The sequence below is a fragment of the Artemia sp. Qi Xiang Cuo genome, chromosome 2 (genome assembly GCF_049724085.1).
Source record: "Artemia sp. Qi Xiang Cuo chromosome 2, ASM4972408v1, whole genome shotgun sequence".
NCBI classification, from domain to species: Eukaryota; Metazoa; Arthropoda; class Branchiopoda; order Anostraca; family Artemiidae; genus Artemia; species Artemia sp. Qi Xiang Cuo.
The window spans coordinates 30361083-30389050 of NC_142795.1; the positions used below are offsets into that span (position 1 = coordinate 30361083).

Below are 27968 nucleotides of genomic sequence, written 5' to 3' on the forward strand. Positions count from 1 at the left end.
GAACATAATTTCAAGTTCTCTACTAAATTTTACCAAAGAACAAAATTCAATTCCAATTTCTCCAGAGAAAACAAAAATCTTCTACTTAAGTTCTTTATTTCACAAAGACATAAAGAAATTTAGAGTTCAATTCTAAATTTTTCGGTGGAAGATAGAAAAAGTAATACCATACTTGTGAATATTTTCCCGGGAGATAAAAAAGTTCTGGTTCAATTTAAAATTTTCTCACCGAAGCGAAGAAGAATTCAAGTTCTCTTCTGAATTTTACCAAAGAACACAATTCAATTCTAATTTCACCAGAGAAAATAAAAATCTTCCACTTAAGTTCTTTATTTCACATAGACATAAAGAAATTTAAAGTTCAATTCTAAATTTTTCGGTGGAAGATAGAAAAAATAATACCATACTTGTGAATATTTTCTCAAAGAGATGAAAAATTTTAAATACTGCTCCAAATTTTTCACAGAAGATAAAAAAGTTCAAGTTCTCTTCTGAATTTTACCAAAGAATACAATTCAATTTTAATTTCTCCAGAGACCACCAAAATCTTCAACTTAAGTTATCTTCTGAATTTTACCAAAGAACACAATTCAATTCTAATTTCTCCAGAGAAAATAAAAATCTTCCACTTCAGTTCTTTATTTCACAAAGACATAAAGAAATTTAAAGTTCAATTCTAAATTTTTTGGTGGAAGATAGAAAAATTAATACCATACTTGTGAATATTTTCTCGAAGAGATGACAAATTTAAAATACTGTTCCAGATTTTTCACAGAAGATAAAAAAGTTCAAATTCTCTTCCGAACTTTACCAAAGAACACACTTCAATTCTAATTTCTCAAGAGAAAACAAAAATCTTCCACTTCACTTCTATATTTCACAAAAACATAAAGAAATTTAGAGTTCAATTCTAAGTTTTTCGGTGGAAGATAGAAAAAGTAATACCATACTTGTGAATATTTTCACGGAAGATAAAAAGTTCTAGTTCAATTAAAAATTTTCTCAACGAAGTGAATATAAATTCAAGTTCTCTACTGAATTTTACCAAAGAACACAATTCAATTCTAATTTCTCCAGAGAAAACAAAAATCTTCCACTTAAGTTCTTTATTTCACAAAGACATAAAGAAATTTAGAGTTCGATTCTAAATTTTTCGGTGGAAGATAGAAAAAGTAATACCATACTTGTGAATATCTTCCCGGAAGATAAAAAAGTTCTAGTTCAATTTAAAATTTTCTCAACGAAGTGAAGAAGAATTCAAAGTTCTCTTCTGAATTTTGCCAAAGAACACAATTCGAATTCTAATTTCACCAGAAAATAAAAATCTTCCACTTAAGTTCTTTATTTCACAAAGACATGAAGAAATTTTAAGTTCAATTCTAAATTTTTCGGTGGAAGATAGAAAAAGTAATACCATACTTGTGAATATTTTCTCGGAGAGATGAAAAGTTCTAAAATCACTGTTCCAAATTTTCTCAACAGAAGATGAAGAAAAGTTCAAATTCTCTTCTGAACTTTACCAAAGAACACACTTCAATTCTAATTTCTCCAGAGAAAACAAAAATCTTCCACTTAACTTCTTTATTTCACAAAGACATAAAGAAATTTAAAGTTCAATTCTAAATTTTTCGGTGGAACATAGAAAAAGTAATACCATACTTGTGAATATTTTCACGGAAGATAAAAAGTTCTAGTTCAATTTAAAATTTTCTCAACGAAGTGAAGAAAAGTTCAAGTTCTCTACTGAATTTTACCAAAGAACACAATTCAATTCTAATTTCCCCAGAGAAAACAAAAATCTTCCACTTAAGTTCTTTATTTCACCAAGACATAAAAAAATTTAGAGTTCGATTCTAAATTTTTCGGTGGAAGATAGAAAAAGTAATACCATACTTGTGAATATTTTCCTGGGAGATAAAAAAGTTCTGGTTCAATTTAAAATTTTCTCAACGAAGTGAAGAAGAATTCAAGTTCTCTTCTGAATTTTACCAAAGAACACAACTCAATTCTAATTTCACCAGAGAAAATAAAAATCTTCCACTTAAGTTCTTTATTTCACAAAGACATAAAGAAATTTAAAGTTCAATTCTAAATTTTTCGGTGGAAGATAGAAAAAGTAATACCATACTTTTGAATATTTTCTCGAAGAGATGAAAAATTTAAAATACTGCTCCAAATGTTTCACAGAAGATAAAAAAGTTAAAGTTCTCTTCTGAATTTTACCAAAGAACACAATTCAATTCTAATTTCACCAGAGAAAACAAAAATCTTCCACTTAAGTTATCTTCTGAATTTTACCAAAGAACACAATTCAATTCTAATTTCTCCAGAGAAAATAAAAATCTTCCACTTCAGTTCTTTATTTCACAAAAACATAAAAAAATTTAAAGTTCAATTCTAAATTTTTTGGTGGAAGATAGAAAAAGTAATACCATACTTGTGAATATTTTCTCGAAGAGATGAAAAATTTAAAATACTGTTCCAAATTTTTCACAGAAGATAAAAAAGTTCAAGTTCTCTTCTGAACTTTACCAAAGAACACACTTCAATTCTAATTTCTCCAAAGAAAACAAAAATCTTCCACTTAACTTCTTTATTTCCCAAAGACATAAAGAAATTTAAAGTTCAATTCTAAATTTTTCGGTGGAACATAGAAAAAGTAATACCATACTTGTGAATATTTTCTCGGAAGATAAAAAGTTCTAGTTCAATTTAAAATTTTCTCAACGAAGTGAACATAAGTTCAAGTTCTCTACTGAATTTTACCAAAGAACACAATTCAATTCTAATTTCCCCAGAGAAAACAAAAATCTTCCACTTAAGTTCTTTATTTCACCAAGACATAAAGAAATTTAGAGTTCAATTCTAAATTTTTCGGTGGGAAATAGAAAAAGTAATACCATACTTGTGAATATCTTCACGGATGATAAAAAAGTTCTAGTTCAATTTAAAATTTTCTCAACGAAGTGAAGAAGAATTTAAGTTCTCTGCTGAATTTACCAAAGAACACAATTCAATTCTAATTTCACCAGAGAAAATAAAAATCTTCCACTTCAGTTCTTTATTTCACAAAGACATAAAGAAATTTAGAGTTCAATTCTAAATTTTTCGGTGGAAGATAGAAAAAATAATACCATACTTGTGAATATTTTCTCGAAGAGATGAAAAATTTAAAATACTGTTCCAAATTTTTCACAGAAGATAAAAAAGTTCAAGTTCTCTTCTGAATTTTACCAAAGAAGTTAACCTAGGTTAGGTTAAGTTAGGTTAGGCTAGGTTAGCCTACGTACGCGCGCGTACGTAGGCTAACCTAGCCTAACCTAACTTAACCTAACCTAGCTTAATCTAACCTAACCTAATCATGCACCTAACTTTTTGCCTGTCTCTCACCTAACCTAAGCTAACCTAAGTGAAGCGTACGTAGGCTAGCCTAACCTAACTTAACCTAATCTAATCTAACCTAACTTAATCTAGCCTAACCTAACCTAACCATACCCCCCAGAAAATGTTAGGTTAACTTATAATAAGCGCTCATGATAAGTTAACCTAACCTAACCTAACTTAAACACGTAGAAATGTTTCTATTTATTTATTAATATTTATTTATACCTAACCTAACCTATTGTTTTGGAGGTTAGATGAACGAGTTTGAACGATTTTCTTTAATAATAGAACGAGTCACTCATTTTCTAATTTAAAGATTTGAGGGGTAAATCCATAAGACAATGGAGCTAAAATTTAATTTAAAATTAGAATAGAACTTTAATTTTTTCATCTCATTGAGAAAAAACCAGAACTGAAGTGGAACCTTTTTATTTTCTTGGAAAAATTAGAAGAGAACTTTGAATTTTTTATGTCTTTGAGAAATTAAGAAGTGAAGTGGAAGCTTTTTTCATTTTCATTGGTAAAATTCAGAATTAAACTAACTTTTTGTACTTCTTTAAGAAAATTTAGAACAGAACTTGAAAATTTAGCACTTCTTCAAGAAAACTCAGAACTAAAGTGACACACCTTATCTTCTTGTCGAAGATTCAAAATCAATGTATATCTTTTTCTATCTTCTATGAAAAATTTGGAACAGAACTTTAAATTTTCCCTCTCTTTGCAAAAAATCGGAACTGAATTTAAGAAAATTAGAATTAAAGTGAAACTTTTTATTTTCACTGGAAAATAATCACAATCCTAGTATAACTTTTCCTATCTTCTACAGAAAAATTTAGAACTGAACTTTAAATTTTATATGTCTTTGATAAATTATGAACTGAAGTGGAAGGTTTTTTCATTTTCATTGGTAAAATTCAGAATTGAGCTAACTTTTTTCTCTTCTTAAAGAAAATTCAGAAGAGAACTTGAACATTTTGCATTTCTTCGAGAAAACTCTGAATTAAAGTGATGCACCTTATCTTCATGTCGAAGATTCAAAATCAATGTATATCTTTTTCTATCTTCTATGAAAAATTTGGAACAGAACTTTAAATTTTTCCTCTCTTTGAGAAAAATCAGAACTTCATTTAAGAAAAATTATAAATAAATTGAAACTTTTGATCTTCATGGAAAATAATCACAATCATAGTATTACTTTTTCTATCTTTCATCTAAAAATTTAGAATAGAACTTTAAATTTCTTTATTTCATTGGGGAACTTAAAACTGAAGTGGAAGATTTTTATTTTCTCTGGAGAAATTAGAATTGAAGTGTATTCCTTGGTAAAGTTCAGAAGAGAACTTGAACTTTTCTTCACTTCGTTGAGAAAATTTTAAATTGAACTATAACTTTATATCTTCCGTGAAAATATTCACAAGTATGGTATTACTTTTTCCATCTTCCACCGAAAAATTTAGAATTGAACTTTAAATTTCTTTATGTCCTTGTGAAATAAAGAACTGAAGTGGAAGATTTTTATTTTCTCTGGTGAAATTAGAATTGAATTGTGTTCTTTAGTAAAATTCAGATGAAAACTTGAAGTTTTCTTCACTTCGATGAGAAAGTTGTAAATTGAACCAAAACTTTATATCTTCCGAGAAAATATTCACAAGCATGGTATTACTTTTTCTATCTTCCACCGACAAATTTAGAATTGAACTTTAAATTTCTTTATGTCTTTGTGAAATAAATAACTTAAGTGGAAGATTTTTATTTTCTCTGGAGAAATTAGAATTGAAATGTGTTCTTTGGTAAAATTCAGTAGAGAACTTGAACTTTTCTTCACTTCATTGAGAAAATTTTAAATTGAACTAGAACTTTTTATCTTCCGTGAAAATATTCACAAGTATGGTAATAATTTTTCTATCTCCCGCCGAAAAATTTAGAATGGAACTTTAAATTTCTTTATGTCTTTGTAAAATAATGAACTTAAGTGGAAGATTTTTGGTTTTTCTGGAGAAATTAGAATTGAATTGTGTTCTTTGGTAAAATTCAGTAGAGAACTTGAACTTTTCTTCACTTCATTGAGAAAATTTTAAATTGAACTAGAACTTTTTATCTTCCGTGAAAATATTCACAAGTATGGTATTAATTTTTCTATCTTCCACCAAAAAATTTAGAATTGAACTTTAAATTTCTTTATGTTTTTGTGAAATATAGAACTTAAGTGGAAGATTTTTGTTTTCTCTGGAGAAATTAGAATTGAAGTGTGTTCTTTAGTAAAGTTCAGAAGAGAACTTGAACTTTTTTATCTTCTGTGAAAAATCTGGAACAGTATTTTAAATTTTTCATCTCTTCGAGAAAATATTCACAAGTATGGTATTACTTTTTCTATCTTCCACCGAAAAATTTAGAATTGAACTTTAAATTTCTTTATGTCTTTGTGAAATAAAGAACTGAAGTAGAAGATTTTTATTTTCTCTGGAGAAATTAGAATTGAATTGTATTCTTTGGTAAAATTCAGAAGAGAACTTAAGTGGAAGATTTTTATTTTCTCTGGTGAAATTAGAATTGAATTGTATTCTTTGGTAAAATTCAGAAGAGAACTTGAACTTTTTTATCTTCTGTGAAAAATTTGGAACAGTATTTTAAAATTTTTCTCTCTTCGAGAAAATATTAACAAGTATGGTATTATTTTTTCTATCTTCCACCGAAAAATTTAGAATTGAACTCTAAATTTCTTTTTCTTTGTGAAATAAAGAACTTAAGTGGAAGATTTTTATTTTCTCTGGTGAAATTATAATTGAATTGTGTTCTTTGGTAAAATTCAGAAGAGAACTTGAATTCTTCTTCACTTCGTTGAGAAAATTTTAAATTGAACTAGAACTTTTTTATTTTCCGTGAAGATATTCACAAGTATGGTATTACTTTTTCTATCTTCCACCGAAAAATTTAGAATCGAACTCTAAATTTTTTTATGTTTTGGTGAAATAAAGAACTGAAGTGGAAGATTTTTGTTTTCTCTGGAGAAATTAGAATTGAATTGTGTTCTTTGGTAAAATTCAGTAGAGAACTTGAACTTTTCTTCACTTCGTTGAGAAAATTTTAAATTGAACTAGAACTTTTTATCGTCCATGAAAATATTCACAAGTATGGTATTACTTTTTCTATGTTCCACCGAAAAATTTAGAATTGAACTTTAAATTTCTTTATGTCTTTGTGAAATAAAGAAGTTAAGTGGAAGATTTTTGTTTTCTCTGAAGAAATTAGAATTGAAGTGTGTTCTTTGGTAAAGTTCAGAAGAGAACTTGAACTTTTTTATCTTCTGTGAAAAATTTGGAACAGTATTTTAAATTTTTCATCTCTTCGAGAAAATATTCACAAGTATGGTATTACTTTTTCTATCTTCCACCGAAAAATTTAGAATTGAACTTTAAATTTCTTTATGTCTGTGAAATAAAGAACTGAAGTGGAAGATTTTTATTTTCTCTGGAGAAATTAGAATTGAATTGTGTTCTTTGGTAAAATTCAGAAGATAACTTAAGTGGAAGATTTTTATTTTCTCTGGTGAAATTAGAATTGAATTGTGTTCTTTGGTAAAATTCAGAAGAGAACTTGAACTTTTTATCTTCTGTGAAAAATTTGGAACAGTATTTTAAATTTTTCATCTCTTCGAGAAAATATTCACAAGTATGGTATTATTTTTTCTATCTTCCACCGAAAAATTTAGAATTGAACTTTAAATTTCTTTATGTCTATGTGAAATAAAGAAATTAAGTGGAAGATTTTTATTTTCTCTGGTGAAATTAGAATTGAATTGTGTTATTTGGTAAATTCAGAAGAGAACTTGAATTCTTCTTCACTTCGTTGAGAAAATTTTAAATTGAACTAGAACTTTTTTATCTTCCGGGAAAATATTCACAAGTATGGTATTACTTTTTCTATCTCCCACCGAAAAATTTAGAATCGAACTCTAAATTTCTTTATGTATTTGTGAAATAAAGAACTTAAGTGGAAGATTTTTGTTTTCTCTGGAGAAATTAGAATTGAATTGTGTTCTTTGGTAAAATTCAGTAGAGAACTTGAACTTTTCTTCACTTCGTTGAGAAAATTTTAAATTGTACTAGAACTTTTTATCTTCCGTGAAAATATTCACAAGTATGGTATTACTTTTTCTATGTTCCACCGAAAAATTTAGAATTGAACTTTAAATTTCTTTATGTCTTTGTGAAATAAAGAACTGAACTGGAAGATTTTTATTTTCTCTGGTGAAATTAGAATTGAATTGTGTTCTTTGGTAAAATTCAGAAGAGAACTCGAATTTTTCTTCACTTCGTTGAGAAAATTTTAAATTGAACTAGAACTTTTTATCTTCCGTGAAAATATTCACAAGTATGGTATTACTTTTTCTATCTTCCACCGAAAAAATTTAGAATTGAACTTTAAATTTATTTATGTCTTTGTGAAATAAAGAACTTAAGTGGAAGATTTTTGTTTTCTCTGGAGAAATTAGAATTGAATTGTGTTCTTTAGTAAAATTCAGTAGAGAACTTGAACTTTTCTTCACTTCGTTGAGAAAATTTAAAATTGAACTAGAACTTTTTATCTTCCGTGAAAATATTCATAAGTAAGGTATTACTTTTTCTATCTTCCACCGAAAAATTTAGAATTGAACTTTAAATTTCTTTATGTCTTTGTGAAATAAAGAAGTTAAGTGGAAGATTTTTGTTTTCTCTGAAGAAATTAGAATTGAAGTGTGTTCTTTGGTAAAGTTCAGAAGAGAATTTGAACTTTTTTATCTTCTCTGAAAAATCTGGAACAGTATTTTAAATTTGTCATCTCTTCGAGAAAATATTCACAAGTATGGTATTACTTTATCTATCTTCCACCAAAAAATTTAGAATTGAACTTTAAATTTTTTTATGTCTTTGTGAAATAAAGTACTGAAGTGGAAGATTTTTATTTTCTCTGGTGAAAGTAGAATTGAATTGTGTTCTTTGGTAAAATTCAGAAGAGAACTTAAGTGGAAGATTTTTATTTTCTCTGGTGAAATTAGAATTGAATTGTGTTCTTTGGTAAAATTCAGAAGAGAACTTGAATTCTTCTTCACTTCGTTGAGAAAATTTTAAATTGAACTAGAACTTTTTTATCGTCCGGGAAGATATTCACAAGTATGGTATTACTTTTTCTATCTTCCACCGAAAAATTTAGAATCGAACTCTAAATTTCTTTATGTTTTTGTGAAATAAAGAACTTAAGTGGAAGATTTTTGTTTTCTCTGGAGAAATTAGAATTGAATTGTGTTCTTTGGTAAAATTCAGTAGAAAACTTGAATTTATCTTCACTTCGTTGAGAAAATTTTAAATTGTACTAGAACTTTTTATCTTCCGTGAAAATATTCACAAGCATGGTATTACTTTTTCTATGTTCCACCGAAAAATTTAGAATTGAACTTTAAATTTCTTTATGTCTTTGTGAAATAAAGAACTGAACTGGAAGATTTCTATTTTCTCTGGTGAAATTAGAATTGAATTGTGTTCTTTTGTAAAATTCAGAAGAGAACTTGAATTATTCTTCACTTCGTTGAGAAAATTTTGAATTGAACTATAAGTTTTTATCTTCTATGAAAATATTCAAAATTATGGTATTACTTTTTCTATCTTTCACTGAAAAATTTTGAATTGAACTCTAAATTTCTATATGTCTTTGTGAAATAAAGAACTTAAGTGGAAGATTTTTATTTTCTCTGGTGAAATTAGAATTGAATTGTATTCTTTGGTAAAATTCAGAAGAGAACTTAAATTCTTCTTCACTTCGTTGAGAAAATTTTAAATTGAACTAGAACTTTTTATCTTCTGGGAAAATATTCACAAGTATGGTATTACTTTTTCTATCTTCCACTGAAAAATTTAGAATTGAACTTTAAATTTCTTTATGTCTTTGTAAAATAAAGAACTTAAGTGGAAGATTTTTATTTTCTCTGGATAAATTAGAAATGAATTGTGTTCTTTGGTAAAATTCAGTAGAGAACTTGAACTTTTCTTCACTTCGTTGAGAAAATTTAAAATTGAACTAGAACTTTTTATCTTCTGTGAAAAATTTGGAACAGTATTTTAAATTTTTCATCTCTTCGAGACAGATCTGAACTAAATTGGAAAATTTTTATATTATTTGGAAAAATAGAAATGATCAATGACTAATTTCTTTTTCATTGAGAAAATTCAGAAGAGAACTTGAACTTTCCTTGACTTCGTTGAGAAATTTTTAAATTGAACTAGAACTTTTTATCTTCCGTGAAAATATTCACAAGTATGAAATTACTTTTTCTATCTTCCGTCGAAAAGTTTAGAATTGAACTTTAAATTTCTCTATGTCTTTGTGAAATATAGAATTTAAGTGGAAGATTTTTATTTACTCTAGAGAACTTAGAATTGAATTGTGATCTTTGGGAAAATTCAGTAGAGAACTTGAACTTTTCTTCACTTCGTTGAGATAATTTTAAATTGAACTAGAACTTTTTATCTTCCGTGAAAATATTCACAAGTATGGTATTACTTTTTCCATCTTCCACCGAAAAACTTAGAATTGAACTTTAAATTTGAACTTTTCTTCACTTCATTGAGAAAGTTTAAAATTGAAATAGAACTGCTTATCTTTCGAGAAAATATTCACAGCTATGATGTAGCTTTTTCTATCTACTAAGGAAAAATTTGGAATTTGTAAAATTGGTTTAAGAAGCATATTAAGAAAAGAACTTGTTCTGAAATGCCTTTGAAAAGTATTGCTTGGTGTTGGACCATTCAAAAAGCTGTAAAGTATAGTTGTGGGTGAAACAGATAAGTACTTCAAGTTGGAAAATGGGTTTAGGAGGGACATTAAGAAAGTAACGTGCTCTGAAATGGTCTATGAAAAGTATTTCTGGGTGTTGAGGTATCCGAAAAGCTTTAAAGTATAGTTTTGGGTGAAAAAGATAAGTACTTCAAGTTGGAAAATGGGTTTAGGAGGGACATTAAGAAAATAACTTTCTCTTAAATGGTCTCTGAAAAGTATTTCTTGGTGTTGAGATATCCAAAAAGCTGTAAAGTATAGTTGTGAGTGAAAAAGATAAGTACTTCAAGTTGCAAAATGGGTTTAGGAGGGACATTAAGAAAGTAACTTGCTCTGAAATGGTCTTTGAAAGGTATTTCTTGGTGTTGAGGTAACCTAAAGGCTGTAAAGTATAGTTGTGGGTCAAAAAGATAAGTACTTCAAGTTGGAAAATGGGTTTAGGAGGGACATTAAGAAAGTAACTTGCTCTGAAATGGTCTTTGAAAAGTATTTCTTGGTGTTGAGGTATCCAAAAGCTGTAAAGTATAGTTGTGGGTGAAAAAGATAAGTACTTCAAGTTGTAAAATGGGTTTAGGATGTACATTAAGAAAGCAACTAGCTCTGAAATGGTCTTCGAAATGTATTTCTTGGTGTTGGGACAATCAAAAAGCTGTAAAGTATAGTTGTGGGTGAAAAAGATAAGTACTTCAAGTTGCAAAATGGGTTTAGGAGGGACATTAAGAAACTAACTTGCTCTGAAATGGTCTTTGAAAGGTATTTCTTGGTGTTGAGGTAACCAAAATGCTGTAAAGTATAGTTGTGGGTGAAAAAGATAAGTACTTCAAGTTGCAAAATGGGTTTAGGAGGAACATTAAGAAAGTAACTTCTGGCAAAATTCTGGGAAGAATAAGAAAGTACTGTTGAAATGGTTGAGGTTTCTTGGTGTTGAGGTATCCAAACATATTTAACTCGGTGGCTCGGTTGAAAAATATAAGAACTTGAAGTTTTTAAATGGGTTTAGGATTTCCTGTGAGATATTTAAAAGCTCTGAAACAGCGTTTGTATAATATTTCTTTTTGTATTGTTCAACGAAAAGCTGTAAAGTATAGTTCTGGGTGAAAAAGATAAGTACTTCAAGTTGGAAATTGAGTTTAGGAGGGACATTAAGAACGTAACTTGTTCTGATATGGCCTTTGAAAAGTATTTCTTGGTGTTGGGTTATCCTAACAGCTGTAAATTATAATTGTGAGTGACAAAGATAAGTACTTCAAGTTGGAAATTGGGGTTAGGAGTGACATTAAGAAAGTAACTTGCTTGTCTTAGTCAATTACGTCATTCTATGCCCATAAATGAATTCCCGTCATGACCTTCTGATAGGGTTCTACCGATTATGTAATCAATTTCTCAGAAATCCATTTGTCCTAGTTGATTACGTCATTCTATGCCCATAAATGGATTCCCGTCAGGACCTCCTGATAGGGTTCTACCGATTATGTAATCAATTTCTCAGAAATCCATTTGTCCTAGTTGATTACGTCATTCTATGCCCATAAATGGATTCCCGTCACGAGCTCCTTATAGGGTTCTACCGATTATGTAATCAATTTCTCGGGAATTCTCTCCCTTCGATTACGCAATCAATTTCTCGGAAATTCACTTCCCCTTCGATTACGCAATCAAGTTCTCGGAAATCCACTTCCTCTTCGATTACGCAATCAAGTTCTCGGAAATTCACTTCCCCCTCGAGTCCTAGATCAATAGCATTGTTCCCGTTAGAATTAAATGCGCAAGTGCAACCTTCGTCCCGGAGTTATTACACATAGAAACATCAAATAAATCGACCTTGGAAAAAGAGGTCATGTGACCGATTACGCAATCTTTCTCCCTAGGGACTCTATGCCCATATATGGTGTGGGGTCACGAGTCAATAAGGCATTTCTACTAATGTGAAGGTTTACCCTTTGAAATTTTTCTTAAAATTTCAAGGTTATAATTTTTGCGGCAAGTAGCCGTTTAAGAGGTCATTTGAAAGTTAATGCCTACGTGCATTTTTAGTTGTCTTTATGAACACTATCGTGTCGTAGGGTGTCAAAAATAGCTTTTCTTGATATCTTTGTGGAATGAAAAGGCTGAGAAGCATAGCGACTACGCACTTTTTCTCTGGTTCAGCTGAAGTTTCAATACGACGTAGCCTCTTGTCTAGCCATACCTAAATTACCAAAAATTGATAAATAGATATTCTTATGCTTGGAAAGGGATATAGGGTAAAATGATGGTATACCATAGTAGGACGTTGGATTTTGGTTTATATGTCTGAGACATAATTTTTTTTTCAAAATTGTTGTGTTTTAATTACTGGAGGTGAATACTAGATTATGTTTTGGTTACTCCTTGAATACCGCCACCACCTGATTACTCGTCGAGTATATTATAAAGTTAGTAATTGAAGAGTTCATGTTTTTGTTTCTCAGGAAATTTTTTGGTCCCCTTTCTGAAGAGATTTTTTTTTCTACGATTGAGCTGAAATTCTAATAAGATAATATATTCTTTAGCATAAAAGCACCAGGGGACCAAGCTTCAGTCGGCGAAGCAAATTTTAGACATAAAAATGTTGTCTGGCACATTCCCCAACCATCTAAAATGCCTCTTCGCGTACAGAAATGCGATTGCCCCATACCCTGAATCTCACAAAAAAATGGGTTTAATTTTTCTAGATTTAGTTATATTAACATTCATTTTATTTTTTGGCCTAGTCAGTTTGTGAATTAGTGCCTCTAAAGGAAAAACAAACTGACTTCACTACAAGTTCCCACAGACTAATAAAAAAACAGAAGTGTAAAAACATGTTTTCTTTTACAATCCTGTACAATTTAAAATTTGTTTCTTTTTTTGTGCTTAGAGAATAGTTGGTTTCAAGGTGCTGGCATTAAAAATCAAAAATCAAAAACAAAAAATTAAACTTTCAAACCAATTGGGAAGGTAGGGGTGTAAGCTCAGCCAAAAACCTTTTTTGCTTTTGGTTATGCCTACGTTTAAATGGGAAACAAAGGAACCTGCTGGAAAATTTAAAATTTGAACTTGCAACCTTTACCGCTGCTAACTGCAGGTGCAACAAAAAACCTGTCGTTTTGTTCCTCCGAAATTTATCAAGTCGACATTTCATATTTTTTCAGTATTTTAAATCTTTTGATTTTCCATATTGAGTTCTTTTTAGGTCGTTCTTCTAGCAGATATTATGGATCTGTTTCCTTTTTTTGTGTGTTTTTTTTTGTAGTTTATTTACCGTAAAGTTCATTCTTGAATCATTTTTAATGCAATCGATTTTATTTATTCGGTGGAAAACAAAACATTTGTTATGGGTCAGTTTCTGTTTTTTGGCGTTGTATCAGCTCTGTATACATGTTTATATGTTTTTTGGCGTTGTATCAGCTCTGTATACATGTTTATATGTTTGTTACAGCTCTGTATAAATTTTTGACATGGAAATTGCGAAAATGACCGCTGGAATAGGATTCTTTGAAGCATTGACTACAACTTAAATCATGGTTTTGTTAATTTTTAAGGGACTTCAAAAATTTTAATTTTTAGAAAAGCACTATGGCCACCTAATTTTTATCTGTCCTAAAGTAGATGGATTTAGTAAAATACTTACCACAGGCTATCACATAACTAACTGATGGTAAGAAACACCAATAAGGTAGTACATATTATCTTCTACCGCGGTAATAGTAGCCCCTCAGTTACAATTATGCCTTGGTAATATTTACATTTTGACGTAATTTTATAAATCTACTTCAGGTGGAAAGAAAATCATTTAAGAAGTTTGTGTGTTCGGAGTACGCACAATTAAGCACACTAAACCTTGGTGATCCATATGCACTGCAAAATCTTACTAGATCAGACCGTTTGGGACTTCTGCTTTCGGGAAAGGTAAGCTCACTTTATATCTAACTAATTATATCCCCAGTTCTGACATTTTCCCAAAAAAAAGGAAACGTCTACACGTTGGCATTTCCAAGCGTAGTTGCTAATTTAGTGTAGGTAAACCGAGTTTAGGGGTTCGAGTTTAGCGTTTTAGTTTATTTACACTAGCTAACATGCTTATTATCCCCTTGGTCTTGTAAGCGAGCCCCTACTGAGTACAATGTACAAGTAGTAATTCCTGCATCAAAAACGGCACAAACTTTGACACAAACTTTTGCCCTTGATAGTCCTTAAATCCGTTTTCGCTGTTTTTCAGCATAGTAGCAATATCTTACAGTCTTAAGCTGTTTAAAGTCCGAATTAAAAGTCAAATTTGTAGCTGTGTAAAAATTTTAGAATAAATAGTCAATTAATTAGGCAGATTAGTGAAACAAATCTTTAAATTTCAATATATCTAGACAAGAGGGAAAACTGGAAGGTCTTAAAGCCCAAAAATACCTCAGATTCTGAGGTTAATTTCGATTTTTTTTCCACAATTTCACTTTTTTCACTATTTCACTTTTTTCACAATTTTTTTTTTACGAGTTTGAGTCCCCAAAGTCTACCCTTGCCAGACTAATTCTAGTGTAAAGGCTGTTTCGGAATACCCCCTTAAGGGCTAGGCACACGTAGCTGATTTCGGGAACCGATTTCAGCAAGGGTGTATTCTACGTCGAGTGATTATAATTAATGATGCTAAGAGGCGGGGCTTAGTGACGTTTTTTGGTGATTAATCATCTTTAATTATGAATAATTTCAGATAATATTCAAATAATTTTTTTTACGAGCCTAAAGCTCTAAAGGCTCTCTACAGCCTTTGTCCAGAGTATGATTATGAGAATAATCATGAATAAACGTCATTAAGCTACGTCCCTAGGTATCATTAATTATATAAATTTGACGAGAAGTAAATTCTTGCTGAAATCGGTTCTCGAAATCAGCTACGTGTGCCTAGCCCTTTTAGTAGGAGAAAAATAAGTTTTGACCAGGAAAAAATTGTTATAGAAATGGTTTCTTCACCATCCGGACCGGAAAAAAAATGCTTAACAACATATCAAAAATCTAAATCTCCAGCTCGATGCGAAATTGTTTTTTTTAATGTTTTTTTATTTCTTTTCTCAAAAACAGGGAAAAAAATTAAAAACGTAAACTATAATTTTTTAAAAATCTTTTTAGATTAGATTTTGGCTCTTAATTCATTTCTGATACTCATTCCATTCCCTAACCAAAAGAAAAATATTTAACATCAAAAAAAAAAATGGGGAAAAAACTGTGTCTTTGGGGAAAAAAATTCTTGCCAGTGTTTATCAAGGTCTACTACGGAATAAGTTTTTCGTTCTAGTAGTCTATTTGGCTATATAAACGAAAGGCTTAGAAAAAAAAGACTAAACAACAATAAACAGGAATGACGAAACACCTCAGCACCAAACACCATGAGACAAGGTAGGATCTAACTTAAAGTGTTCAGAGACAACCTTTTATCTTATTTTTCAAATATATACAAATTGCATATTATGAAAATGTAGAAACTAGATTTTTCATCATCACAGTTAACTGTTATTCTTCTTCACTAAGTTCTTCTTCTTGAAACTTCGAATTGTTGCACGAGTTTCCCTTACAGGTACGGCAGGCTATAGTACACTCAAGTCCGTTTTTCTTACAGGTACACTTTTCACTATCACAGCTGTCAATATGACACGAGCATTTGATAATTTTCAGCAACTGAGACGGAGCGGCAGGGAGATCTGTTTTTATTGGCACAAAAACTTCGTTATCCTGCAGTTTCCATCCCAGGCGTAAAGGGTCTACTGGGCTCCCGAGCCAGATTTGAACTTGGCAGTAGACACGTAACGAGTGGTACTTCGCTGATGCCTGAGTCAGTGGCAGTTCTTGTGGATGCACGAAAGTGGTGGCAGTGCTCACTTTTCTGTGAAAGATTAGCTTTCTGGCAATGTCCAGGTTCGAAACATCAGGGCAACCATACAGTATCAACAATGCTCGCTCTCCTGCTGACACAATATCGTCAAGCGATTGGAGCTTGTCGCCAAATATAGCAGCGCTGTCCCTGAAACCCTTGTTGGAAAGTAGCAGCTGAACGGCTTTGCCCTTTCCTATTCCGGAAAGGTGAGAGGTTGTGTCACAACCCAGCACGGCATGACAGAATGGTATCTGATTGCTGACATCTGTTCCTCGGTTCTGCTTCATCTCACTAATACCCCAAGCTTTAATCGTACCGCCAAACTTCGCTTCAGGTTAGAAATAAAAACGCCCGGAACGCGAATCTGATCGACTGATCAGAAGAACCAAGATGTCAGTATCATCAGCAACCACGATTGTGTCTGTAAGACTAGCAGCTTCTATGGCTTTTTCTACAATCAGAACGTCGGCGTCTCCTTCCGAGTGGAAAATTCGAAAACCTACGGCTTCCAAATGGTTGCCGAACAGCTTCAGGAAACGTCCTTTGTTTGTCTTACATGAAAGAAACTCGTCTTTCTTCATGCAGAGGGTCATCTCTTCGGTGAAAAAAACTTGGCGGCCAACCATCCTTGCTCGACGTAAATGGGTAGCATCTTTGATTGCTGGACCACCTTCATATCCGTCAAACACAACGATTGCACTAGGGTACCTTGCTTGTACGTAATGGACGTATAAAGCAAAGATGACATTGAAGGTTGACCCTACCTTCCATGGAACTCGACGTAGAAGAGAACCACCATCCAAGATGGTGTTACACGCGGAAGCAGGTATTGAGGGTGACTGAGTCTCGATCCCGCAAGCCTGAAAGATCGCTTTTGCAAGCTCTGGCTTATTTGTTTTTCTCATAAGGCCATCGCTTTCTAAAAGAGAAGGAGGAATCGTACAAAGTTCGTACTTGAAGTATTCTTCTCGGAGATCAGTTCGTTGGGATACTATTATAAACCGCTGGAAAAGGAGCACCAGATCTATTTACGCTACCACAGAGGACCCCGCCTTTTTGGCATTCATTAGGGTCAATTGGTCTTTTTTCTTGAAGACTTGCTCCTTCAAGGTTTTTCCTGTCATCTTACTTAGAATCAACTTTCCAGCCACTTCGGCCTCGTCAACATTAACATCTTGGGAAGAAGTTATGCCGTTGGCAATGTTTCTAAGCTGATTGTCACCTCTGAACGGAGAAGATTCTCCGAAGTATCCGACGAGCTTATGGGTATCGTCGAAGTCACGCTCCTTTCTACTGGAATTCATGTCGCGGTGCTGCTCACTTGTCGAGTAACCAATTTTTGTCAAATTTTGCATCAAGAGGTTCATCTCCAGGCATGCTGGTCTTGACAGAACCCAAATGGCTCTCCGCTGTTCTGTCATCCCACCTCCAGTTGTAAGACCGCCCGATGTTTTCAGACTTCTCATATACTCCTGCTCGATGACAAGATCTGCCAAGAGCCCAGCCCAGCGTCGCTCTGATCTTCTAATGGTGGTACCTCCCTGTTCAAATGCTTCGAAGTTTGGTGGGTGACTAGTTTGAAGCTTAGCCATCTCTTGCTGGTATATCCAGACCGACTTGACATAGAGGTTATGTCCAGATGCTGCTAGAAACGGAAACATCTCTACTGCAGATTGTAGGTGCAAATCCCACAGGCCTAGTCTCTCAGCACGTATGAACTTAAGCAGTATCCCAACCATGTCAAGATACTGAAACCAGAGCTTCGCAGTTCTCTGAGTCAGCAGGTCTTGGCGTCTCTGCTTGAGAAAGTTTTCAAGTTTCTTGATCTGGGGAACATGACTGAGATCTTCGGGTGGGAGGTATCCATCCAGTACGTTAGCGAAGACAGTAGACATGTCTAGAGACGTCAACGTCCCTTGCTCTTCTTCGATGAGATGAGCACAAATGACCGAGCTCACGAGAATGTGAGATCGAACAGCTCTAGAAATCACTTTTCCAGAAAGAATGTGCGGCACTGCACCAGTCGCGTATACCAATTCCAGAACCTCTTTCAGACCAGAACCTTGCATGAGGTGTCCTATGCATCCGACGAAACTCATCATCAAATGAAAATCACCTAACTTGAGAACAATACTACTCAGCTCATTCGTCGTGTCGGACTTGAGGATCTTCATAGACTTCCACCAGAGCGGCTGGTCAAATGTGAGAACGGGTGTGAATCCATAGGTTCTGCCTTGCGAAGCTACAAAGCGCAAGGTTGAGTAAAGGCAGGATTCGTTGCTAGACGGGAGGTCAATTATCGGCAAAAACAAGACGCTTGCCTTGCTGCGAAGGTTTCCCGTTTCATGATGTATTTGGTTAGAGAAAACTGACTGCATGAATCCATTCCAGCTCGGTCTTGGGACATTCAGGAACCCGGTAGCTAACCAGAGCTGATCGAGTGAGGCATACGGGTCGTTGACATTTTTGCCAGGGATCTTCTCATATTGCACCTTTGAAAGCACTGTCTCACTTAAGCGGTAAGGGTAGATAGGAATTTTTCCTTTTTGGGCTACTTAAACTAATGAAACTTCAAATCTCGGAATGGGTGATCGGCTGTTAATGAGAGGAGACGTGACTGTTGCTGGCAGAGCCATCCCATGGAAAGTGTTTCTTCCGTCCATCGTGCAAACATCGTGATCTGCATTATCAGCTACATGCTGCACAGCATGTGCGGAGGTAATTCCTGCAAGGGTAGATTCATCACGGACTGATGCACAGCATTTAAATTTCTGGACTTCATCATAGGAGGAGCAGATTCCATGGCTGTGTATAGTCTCAATAAGAAATATGGACTTGAAATGGTAATCCTGTTGCACTGCTAAGCCTAGTTGCAGTGGACAAATGATGGCACGCGGGCGAGCAGCTTGAACGATGGAATTACCAATGACAAGCAATTTGAGACAAATATCGGTCCAACGAATATTCCATCTAAGAATACCATTAGGCTATTAGGTAGAGCGACTTTCAGCTGTTCTCCAGAAAAAATCTGCTTTGCGGTCATATATGATTCCTTCTGTGATGGCAGTCCTTTGATATCACTTTTGATAATCTTTGCTGCTGCTCTAATAAGGTTGATTTTCTCACTCTCTTCGTTATCGGTTTTGTCCAAGTAATAAAAATTCTGGAGTATCGCTGATTCTTTTTCTTTGAATGTCACCACGTCAGCCTTACCGTCAAAAGTTGCAAATACTAGCTGGTCACTGAAATATTCCAGAAGCTTGCTCTTCAAGTACTTGTTAGAGTACAGTTCAAGGTCTGTCTCATTCAAAAACTCTCCCATTTTAACCACAAGTTCACTGACTGTATACTGTTCTTTGTCATTTTCTTCGAAAAAAGTAGCCAGCTTCAAAGAAGCCCAATATCTTTTATCTTGACTTGGCCTCCCCCTTTTTGGACGTTTTTTTTATCTGGCTCATTATCTTCGAGTAATCCAAAAAGTTCTTGCGTCGCAAATCTGGCTCGAAGGCTGTTATTTAATTGAAATATTGAAGAACAGGCTTTGTGATAAGTTGCGTCAACTGCGTGCACCTCTGACACTGAACGTATTTGGTGAAAAACGTTATTTGATCAATCATCATTACGGCTCTTGTACACTGCCTTTATACTCTCTTCAAAGTCTTTAGTCCGAACCTTGTACCACTCGTGTCCTTTTCTGTGGGTAGTGTTGAGATTTATCCTTGTAGTGCAGAAAAAGCAACACTCTTGGAAGTTGAAACTTGGAGTCCGTGATCGGGGTACCACTTTTTCTGCTTCCGTCTTTTATTGCAAGGTTCGTCGTCTCTCATTCTCAATTTTCGACAGGTATATTTTGTTTGTGAAAGTCTTTCTGCAAGTAACATGGACTTCGTTCCCTGCCTCGACAGAGATGCTGGTACCTCTCTTTTTGCTAGCTTCATTGATTGCCGTAGCTCCTTTTTCTGCCAGTACCGACGATACTGAGGTGTCTATTGAACGTTCACAAAGGGGACATAAAACTGCAGTCTCCGCCATCTAAAAAATAGAACTGGGAATAAGTGAGTATAAGTAGTATAGGTAATAAGTAAATCTAAGTATGGGAATAAGTAGAGCTGTCGGTGAATGTTACAACGAAAACCCTGAATCTGAACCGAAAAATCTGTAGCTAAACCCTCCCCAGTTCAGATAGGTTACTAAAATAAATGAACTGTCAATCTTATTGAAAGCCGGGGTCGAGTATCATGGGTGCTTTAAGGATTTTTGACCAGGGAAATCTGATAGTCACATCCGCGAAAGGGACCGGCGATATTTGATAGTACTCTCGCTTCCACTAGAGAAATAGCTTTTTCGTTCCGCCTAGCGGCGTCGACCGTGCTGCACTCTAGCGACTTGTTTGCTGTACTTAATTTTTCTTCAGACAGATGGCGCTGATAAAATATGTGTCAGAAAAGAGAGGTAGGACGAGCGTAGAGTCTTCTTTCTTTTCTATATTTCCTTCCTCCGATTCCTTTCCGCTTCCTAGTAGTTACGTTACAAAAGCATCGGCAAGAAAAACAAACAAAAACGCACCTGTGTTAAATTTCTGCTCGGCCTCCAAAATACTTTCCATCTGAGGAGTTTTTTTGTAGATAGGTGGCTCTACAAGGCTCAGCAGACTGAAGCAACTTTGAAAAGAATGTAAGATCAAGGCATGGTGTAACTGAAAGTGAAAATCAGAAGGGACTTTCCAGCTGGTCGAAAATGTCGTCACCAATAAAGCTCGGTAAGAAAAGAAATGAATTTGGAACGTCGGTAGGCTATTTGTTCAGATAGGGAAAAATTAGCCGAAAATTCGTGCACCTCTTCAAAAAAAACCCTGTGATCTTGTGTCGCTTTATTTTTTTTCTTTTTTTTTTTTTTTTTTTTGATTTTTTACTTCATAAAAAAAAAAAAACAAAACATAAAGGATACTTAAGTGAGTAAAAGTGATGTTTCTGTCTAATGAAAGAGCACAAAAAAAATCGTTTGTTAAAAGGGAAACGATCAATAAACTACTTTTCTTTTCACGGTTCCTGATTCTCGGATTCTGGAAATATCTAAAAAATAGGCGCAAAAAACGTGAAAAAAAGGGAATTTTGCAACGGGATGGAGATTTAGATTTTTGATATGTTGTAGAGCTCTCTTTTTTTAACACAGTGGTGCAAAAATAATTTCTATACCAATTTTTTCCTGGTTCGACCATTTTTTTCCGTATCTTTCCCCTACTATTAAAGAATTAACTTTTATGATCGTAAAATCCCTCACACGAATGCTTAGCTAGACATCGATTTCAGTTATTATCACTTTGAACCAATCAAGAATGCTTAAATAAAAATAAAATTAGGATTGATAAATAATAACCATGCCTAGAAATTGATGTTGAACTAACCATTTTAACCATTAAACCATTTTACATCCGTCTCACTATCTCATTCCTCCAAAAACTTGTAACTGTTCAAGGTTTTATACGAAAACAAAATTGTCAACACGAGCTTGGTTTGATGGAGCCATAGAGAATACATCTTCAGTTTTCTTTCTTCTGGTAGAGAGACTTTTTTTCGGCTAAGTATATTTTCTAAAGTTAAAGGGATTTACCAACCTATATACTTAAAACGCTGTGATCTCCCCCTCCCCCTGGATGCAACACTGGTTTCCATTGTGAGTTTTTTAAATCACGTGAAGAAAGAGCCAAAAACCAGTAGCAATTTGCTAAGTCCTGTAAACCAAAGATACTGGACTTCCCCCTTCCCCAAAAAAGATACCCTCTTTTAACAGCACAACTTTATTTCACTTAAGATTTGAAATAGTCGAATTTCATCCTAAGACTATGGATGTTCTTTCCTATGGTAAGGCACGATTCTTGGCCGTGTTGGCTGTCACATACGTAAAACCTGAAGACTGCAATCGTAATTTGGCTTTTGCACTGGAAATGGAAAATGCCACGACTCTTTATAGTATATCAAATGTTCTGCGGATATTTGCATATAATCTAAATTATATATGCTTAACTGTTATTGCTGTAAACTTGCGACGTAAAAAAAATTCCGTGTTCTAAGGTATTTGACACAGAAATTAGAAGTACAAATTTTGTAAGTGTCGCTTGCTACTTACCCCATAAAGGATTAGAAAGGCAAAGGTTAAGCCAAATAGATCCTTGAAAAAAAAGATGATTAACAGTGTCACTTAAAGTGACACTGTTAATTTTGAATAAGAAACTTGAATTCTTTGCCTCGGCCTGATTTTTTGTTAAAATAAGGCATTAAACATGGATTTCGATTCGCAAGCGACCCCTAAAAACACAAGAGCCATTGAAATCGAATGAAAAGTAAAACAAGCGCTTTAAAAAAATGTTTAGTTTTGTACCATAATGAGTCCAAGGGGTATATTAACCTTGGTATCATGAACTAGTAGTAAATAAAAGATGCAACAATTGATTTAATATTGTCTTATATGGAGTAAATACAGATTTTAGGAAACTCAAGGACATTAAATTGATTTAAGGCGTGATTAATATACTTTGTGGAAATTCGTCCTAGTGTCACTACAATTTTTCTGCTCCAGTGCTGCAAAAAAAATTTTAACTTCACATAAGAAAGTATAATTTTATTATTTTTACTTCTTGGACTTTTAACATTTAGAAGGACTGACCATTAAATTCATATTATTATAATAGATAGTTAAACAAAGAAAATTTCCAAATTCAGGGGAGGGACCCTTTCCCAGCCTCCATATGATGGACCCGTGTGTGAACTCAAAACAAGTGATCAACTCATTCATGTCTTGACATGGCGGGGGAAGTCAAACATTTATTGCGAAAACTTCGCAGGGTTAAAGATTTCGACGCTCCTATCGGACGTCCTAATGCCCCGCTAGCGCTGGAGAGAGAAAAAACAAAAAAAATAGGCACCTGTTGTTCCAAGCTCATTTGTGAAATTCCCGAAAATGTGTTTAAGTACTTTGCCTTTTGTGTTAGAATGAGCCTGCATGAATAGTATTGTGTAATTGGTAATTTCCCATTATGAGGACACCTCTAAAAAGTCAAGTTTGGTTAATGCTAATGAAATAAAACAAGATAGGATAAATATATAATAGTTTACAAACAAATTTGGGCTATATATTTGCGCATTAGGGTGGAAGGGGGTGGAGGGTAAAGCATTGTATATATTAAATACGTAACCTAACGTAACCTAACCTAACCTAGGTACCTTTTTCTCCCCCTAAACCCCAACAAACGACAGTTTAAATATTGTAAATTCAATGAGAAACCACGCTCTTCGATTAATTTAGATAACAATTACCCGCTTTACGATTCTCCATCACTGCATTCATTCGACTGTCTATAGCCGAGGTGTCCACATAATGGGAAAGTACCGTATAATTATATCTGAGTAAATTTCCACTAGGCAGATTAAATTTTTGTTTTTTTCATTTTCACTTACTAAGGGGACTGGGAGGGCCGACTTCAAGAGGGGAATCTTAAGCATCTGGTTAAAGATTCTTGGCCTTGGAGGTCTCAATGGTACAAACACAAAAAGATCCATTTTCGGGTGTCATATGGCGTCTTACGCTGATGCTGCCATCAAAAATTTATGCGAAGCATAGGCCTATACATGTAAGCATTAGCTTTCTATTGAGCTTCATACACTGCTTTATACGATTTTTGAGCCCCACTTGTACTGGAAAAATAATGAGAATAAAAAAGAGACATCAGTATTTGAATCTATTTTTCGAAATTTCCAAAATATTGCTTTCGTAATTAACTTTCACTAGCTAACTGACTAACTTTCAAGTATTCATAGCCTCCGTAATGGCAGCAGCAACTTCAGTAACTGAGGTTGGACGCTTTCAGAAAAGCCAAAAAAGATGTTAGAGATGGGTTGCTGCTTGGGGTAGAATGCTTCCTATAAATCTTAACTTCCTCAAATTTAATCTATTTCTGTCATTTTATTTGCACACGTTGTAAATTGATTTCATTAGTGCAATTAATTTTTACGTTTGATTCTTAATCATTTTGGACTAATCCAAAAATAATCACAAGCCAAAATAGGAACAACTTGTCTTTGTGTATGCAGCTGTGGGACCGGTAAGGAGGTCTCAGTCCCAGGGTATCTGCCTTGAGCTCTTAGATTATTTAGACTAATTTCCTTTGCATTATTTCAATATCAATATGGTTTAACCGGTCCACTTCCAAACTAAAATTTTACTGTAAAATCTATTTTTGCAACAGGCTACCTGCATAATTTGCCAGCCTTGCCCAGGCAGTTTCACAGATCAGGTTATCACCGACAACATACTCAATTGATACTTCTTCTGTTCTTATTGAAATCGCTAGATTAAAGGTTGAAGTTGTGAGCTGATGCTATAAGTGACTACAAAGGTGTTTAAATGCGCGAAGACTGCAAAAAACATGGTTGTAGCGTTAGCTGCAACCCAGTAAAGAACGAACCGCGGCCCAAAGTAACCAAAATTATAAAAACATGTTAAAAGGAATGGCAAATTAGAGAAAATCCCATTTGTAACTGAGTCAGGAATGTTATTAAGGAGCCATAAAATCTGTTTTGTCCCTAGAAAGCGTATTATACAGATTTTTTTAACCCGTAGAAAAAATATAGAATTTCTTATGTAACGAACATAAGAAATTTTTTACGATTATCCATTCTATTTGATGAGTAATAAAAAAGGCATGGAAGAAAAATTTCTCCTTAAAATGTGATCCCTGCTGTATTTAGCGACAAATCTTTTTTGAGTGATATAGCATTGGATATGATTTTTACGCTGATTTGACATAATGAGAAAATATTTGGGGCTGAAGGGGAAAATAATTCGTATCATCTCTCCACAAAGATGGAATTACCAAGGATTGGATCAGATTCGTAAGTTTATTAAGGTCAAGATTTCAACTAGAATTTAAAAATCCCTTTAAATCCCCTTCTGCTTGTAAACGAATGACTCATGTACTGTCTGCATTTTTAGGCCAACGTGTTTAGCGACCAAACGCTTTTGCATACGGTTGAACCTTTCCAGTTCTTGGATTCACCAGAGTTCCAGTCTTGTCAACCTTTGCTGGACGATAAGTTCAAGGTAAGTATAAATGAAAAAAGATAACTTCAATAAATTTTGGCATTCTTCTTAAGAACTTCTTACATTCTTCTTACATCTTCTTACATCATCTTACATCTTCGTATATCCATCGGAAATCTATTCCTATCATATGAAATGAATTGTATAAAAAAAGTGAAGTTTCCTATGTACTTGCTTAATTAAACTTTATTTAAAAAAACTTTTAAATTGCAACTTTCTCTCCAAATTCACTAGAAGGTAAAGCAGAAATTGTTTTTCGTGCTACTTAAAAAACTGACATCCTTCAGACTAAACACAAAAATGTAAAGTGGTCCCCAATATTTGTATCAAACAGTTAGTGGTAACAAACTGTAAGTAATGAGCAACCCGGTTGAATAGTAACCGAAACTCTAAAAAATGGAATTTTGATACCAAAAGATACATCAAAAGGATTGGAGTTTTATGCTGATTTCAAATATATAAGTTTCGTGAAGTTTAATTTTACCCATAAGAAGTTACGAGCCTGGGAAAATTTGCCTCATTTTAGAAAAAAGAGGGAAACACCCCCTAAAAGTAACAGAATCTTAATAAAAATTACACCATCAGATTTAGCGTATCAGAGAACCATGCTGTGGAGGTTTCAAGCTCCTATATGCAAAAATGTGGAATTTTGTATTTTTTGCCAGAAGAAAGATCACGGATGCGCGTTTATTTTTTATTTTATTTTTTTTCCTAATGGTCACCGTATTGACCCAGTGGCCTTAGAATACCGCGAGAGGGCTCATTCGAACGTAAATTAAAAGTTCTAGTGCCCTTTTTAAGTAACAAAAATTCGGAGGGCAACTAGGCCCTCTCCCACGCTCATTTTTTCCCCAAAGTCACCCAATCAAAATTTTGAGATAGTCATTTTGTTCAACATAGTCGAAAAATCTAATAACTATGTCTTTGAGGAAGACTTAATCCCCCACAGTCCCCTGGGAAAGGGCTGCAAGTTTTGAACTTTGCCCGTTGTATACATATAGTATTGGTTATTGGGAAGTATACAGACGTTTTCAGGAGGGATTTTTTATGGTGGGGGGTTCTGGGGAGTGGGCTACGTGGGAGGATCTTTCCTTGGAGGAAGTTTCCATGGGAGAAGGGGATTTTCTATGAAAAGGGTGCCGGATTTCCCAGTATTATTTAAAAAATGATCAGAAATTAAATAAAGAAAAAGTTTCTTCAACTGAAAGTAAGGAGCAACATTAAAACTTAAAACAAATAGAAATTATTACGTATATGAGGGTGGTTACTTCTCCAAAATACCCCGCTCCTTCTGCTAAAGTTTTTAGTACTAAAGTTTTTTAAAGCTTCTTATTGTTGTAATTAAACGAACATAGTGTTTCAGGATTCATTCTTTAAGGATTCGGACTGAATCAAAACTTTAGCATAACGAGCGAGCAATTGTGCAAACGCAAGCCCCCTCATGTACTCAATCATTTTTGTTCGTTTGCACTTTTATTGTTGCCCCTTAATGTCGGTTGAAAAAACTTGTTTTTTGTTTATTTAATCTACTGAAGGACGACTTTTATGTGTTATGATCGTTGTGTACTTACCTTTAGCCTTGAAAATCTATAGCAAGGAAAGCATTTATCTTCACTTTTTGATGAATTTGGAGATACAAGTATAATTAAAAGGTGGTTCTATATATTGTTTATAATTACACATTTTAAGTCTATGGTAAATGTCATAACTCATTTTTACCTTCCATGCTTCATTAGCCTTTCATACTTCAAACTACCGATTCTGACTTGTAATAGTTCACTCCGAAACCATGCCTACCGCTTTTTAAAATAGCCATCTGTAAACCTTCCTATTATATTTGAAGATTTAATTTTCTTTGAAGACATCCAAAAGCCTTCGCACAGCTTGTGAAGGGATTTGATCCCTTTTTTTTTACCTAAACAGACGTAATTAAATTAAAGCTTTTAAAAAAGTTGACATTCTTAAGCTTGTCTCTTGTGACATAATGGGGAATAAAAAAATACACGCACAGCTGTATTGATGATTCAGTTACGTAAATAGCTTACTGATATATAGTCTGTTTTATTTTTAAATTATCAGAATTTATGTGTCATGGGGCTCAATCAAACGACTAGATTTTTGGTAAATTTCTTGATTAGCTTACTAACGAAGTAGCTAAGTAATTGACGAAACTTTAGAATCGGAATTTCACTCTGAATCCAAATATTAAATTCATTGGCGTCGGAAATGAACTTTAACCTCCCCCCCACTAAGGTACAAATATATATATCCTGGGTTGTATATGTGCACTGAATTCTCCGTAAGTAATTCTTTTCATCAAATTGATTTAACAGTTTGCCGAAATAGTGGAAAATTCACTGCATATATTTAATTTAGGGTATTTATTTGTACGTTAGGGGGAATTACTACTAGTACTACTACTAACAACTCACCGCAGCACCAAGCCGCCTGAGGCCAACACAGCTACGCACGCTCCTCCTCCATCCCAATCTATTCAAAGCCTCCCTTTTTACACCCGCCCACGAAGTTCCCATTTCCTTTAAATCTTTCTTTGTGACGTCCTCCCACCCTAGACGGGGACGACCTGCTTTCCGTTTAGCCCTAGATGGTTGGCCGAAAAGAACAATCTTCGGCAATCTGTCATCCTTCATCCACACAACGTGATGCAAATGAATGCTCTGGTTGGATTCAGAACGAAATTTTGATTCTGAAGGTATGTCTATTTCCTAGCTATCGCATTAGTGGGCTCATCAGAAAATTTACCGATTTTCTACGAGGAATCTTTGGTGGCCAAAAGAAATGCAGTCCAGACGTATAGACC

General features: G+C 33.8%; 1 protein-coding gene across 1 annotated transcript in view; it reads left to right on the top strand.

The window, feature by feature from the left end:
• The window catches only part of LOC148955126 (popeye domain-containing protein 3-like), a 69557-nt gene that overhangs the window by 26335 nt on the left and 15254 nt on the right, over positions 1-27968 (top strand). Inside the window, exons 4-5 of the mRNA XM_089108072.1 lie at positions 13969-14100; positions 25040-25147. Coding sequence (XP_088964198.1) covers positions 13969-14100; positions 25040-25147 — 240 coding nt within the window. The remainder of the gene's footprint in view (positions 1-13968; positions 14101-25039; positions 25148-27968) is intronic.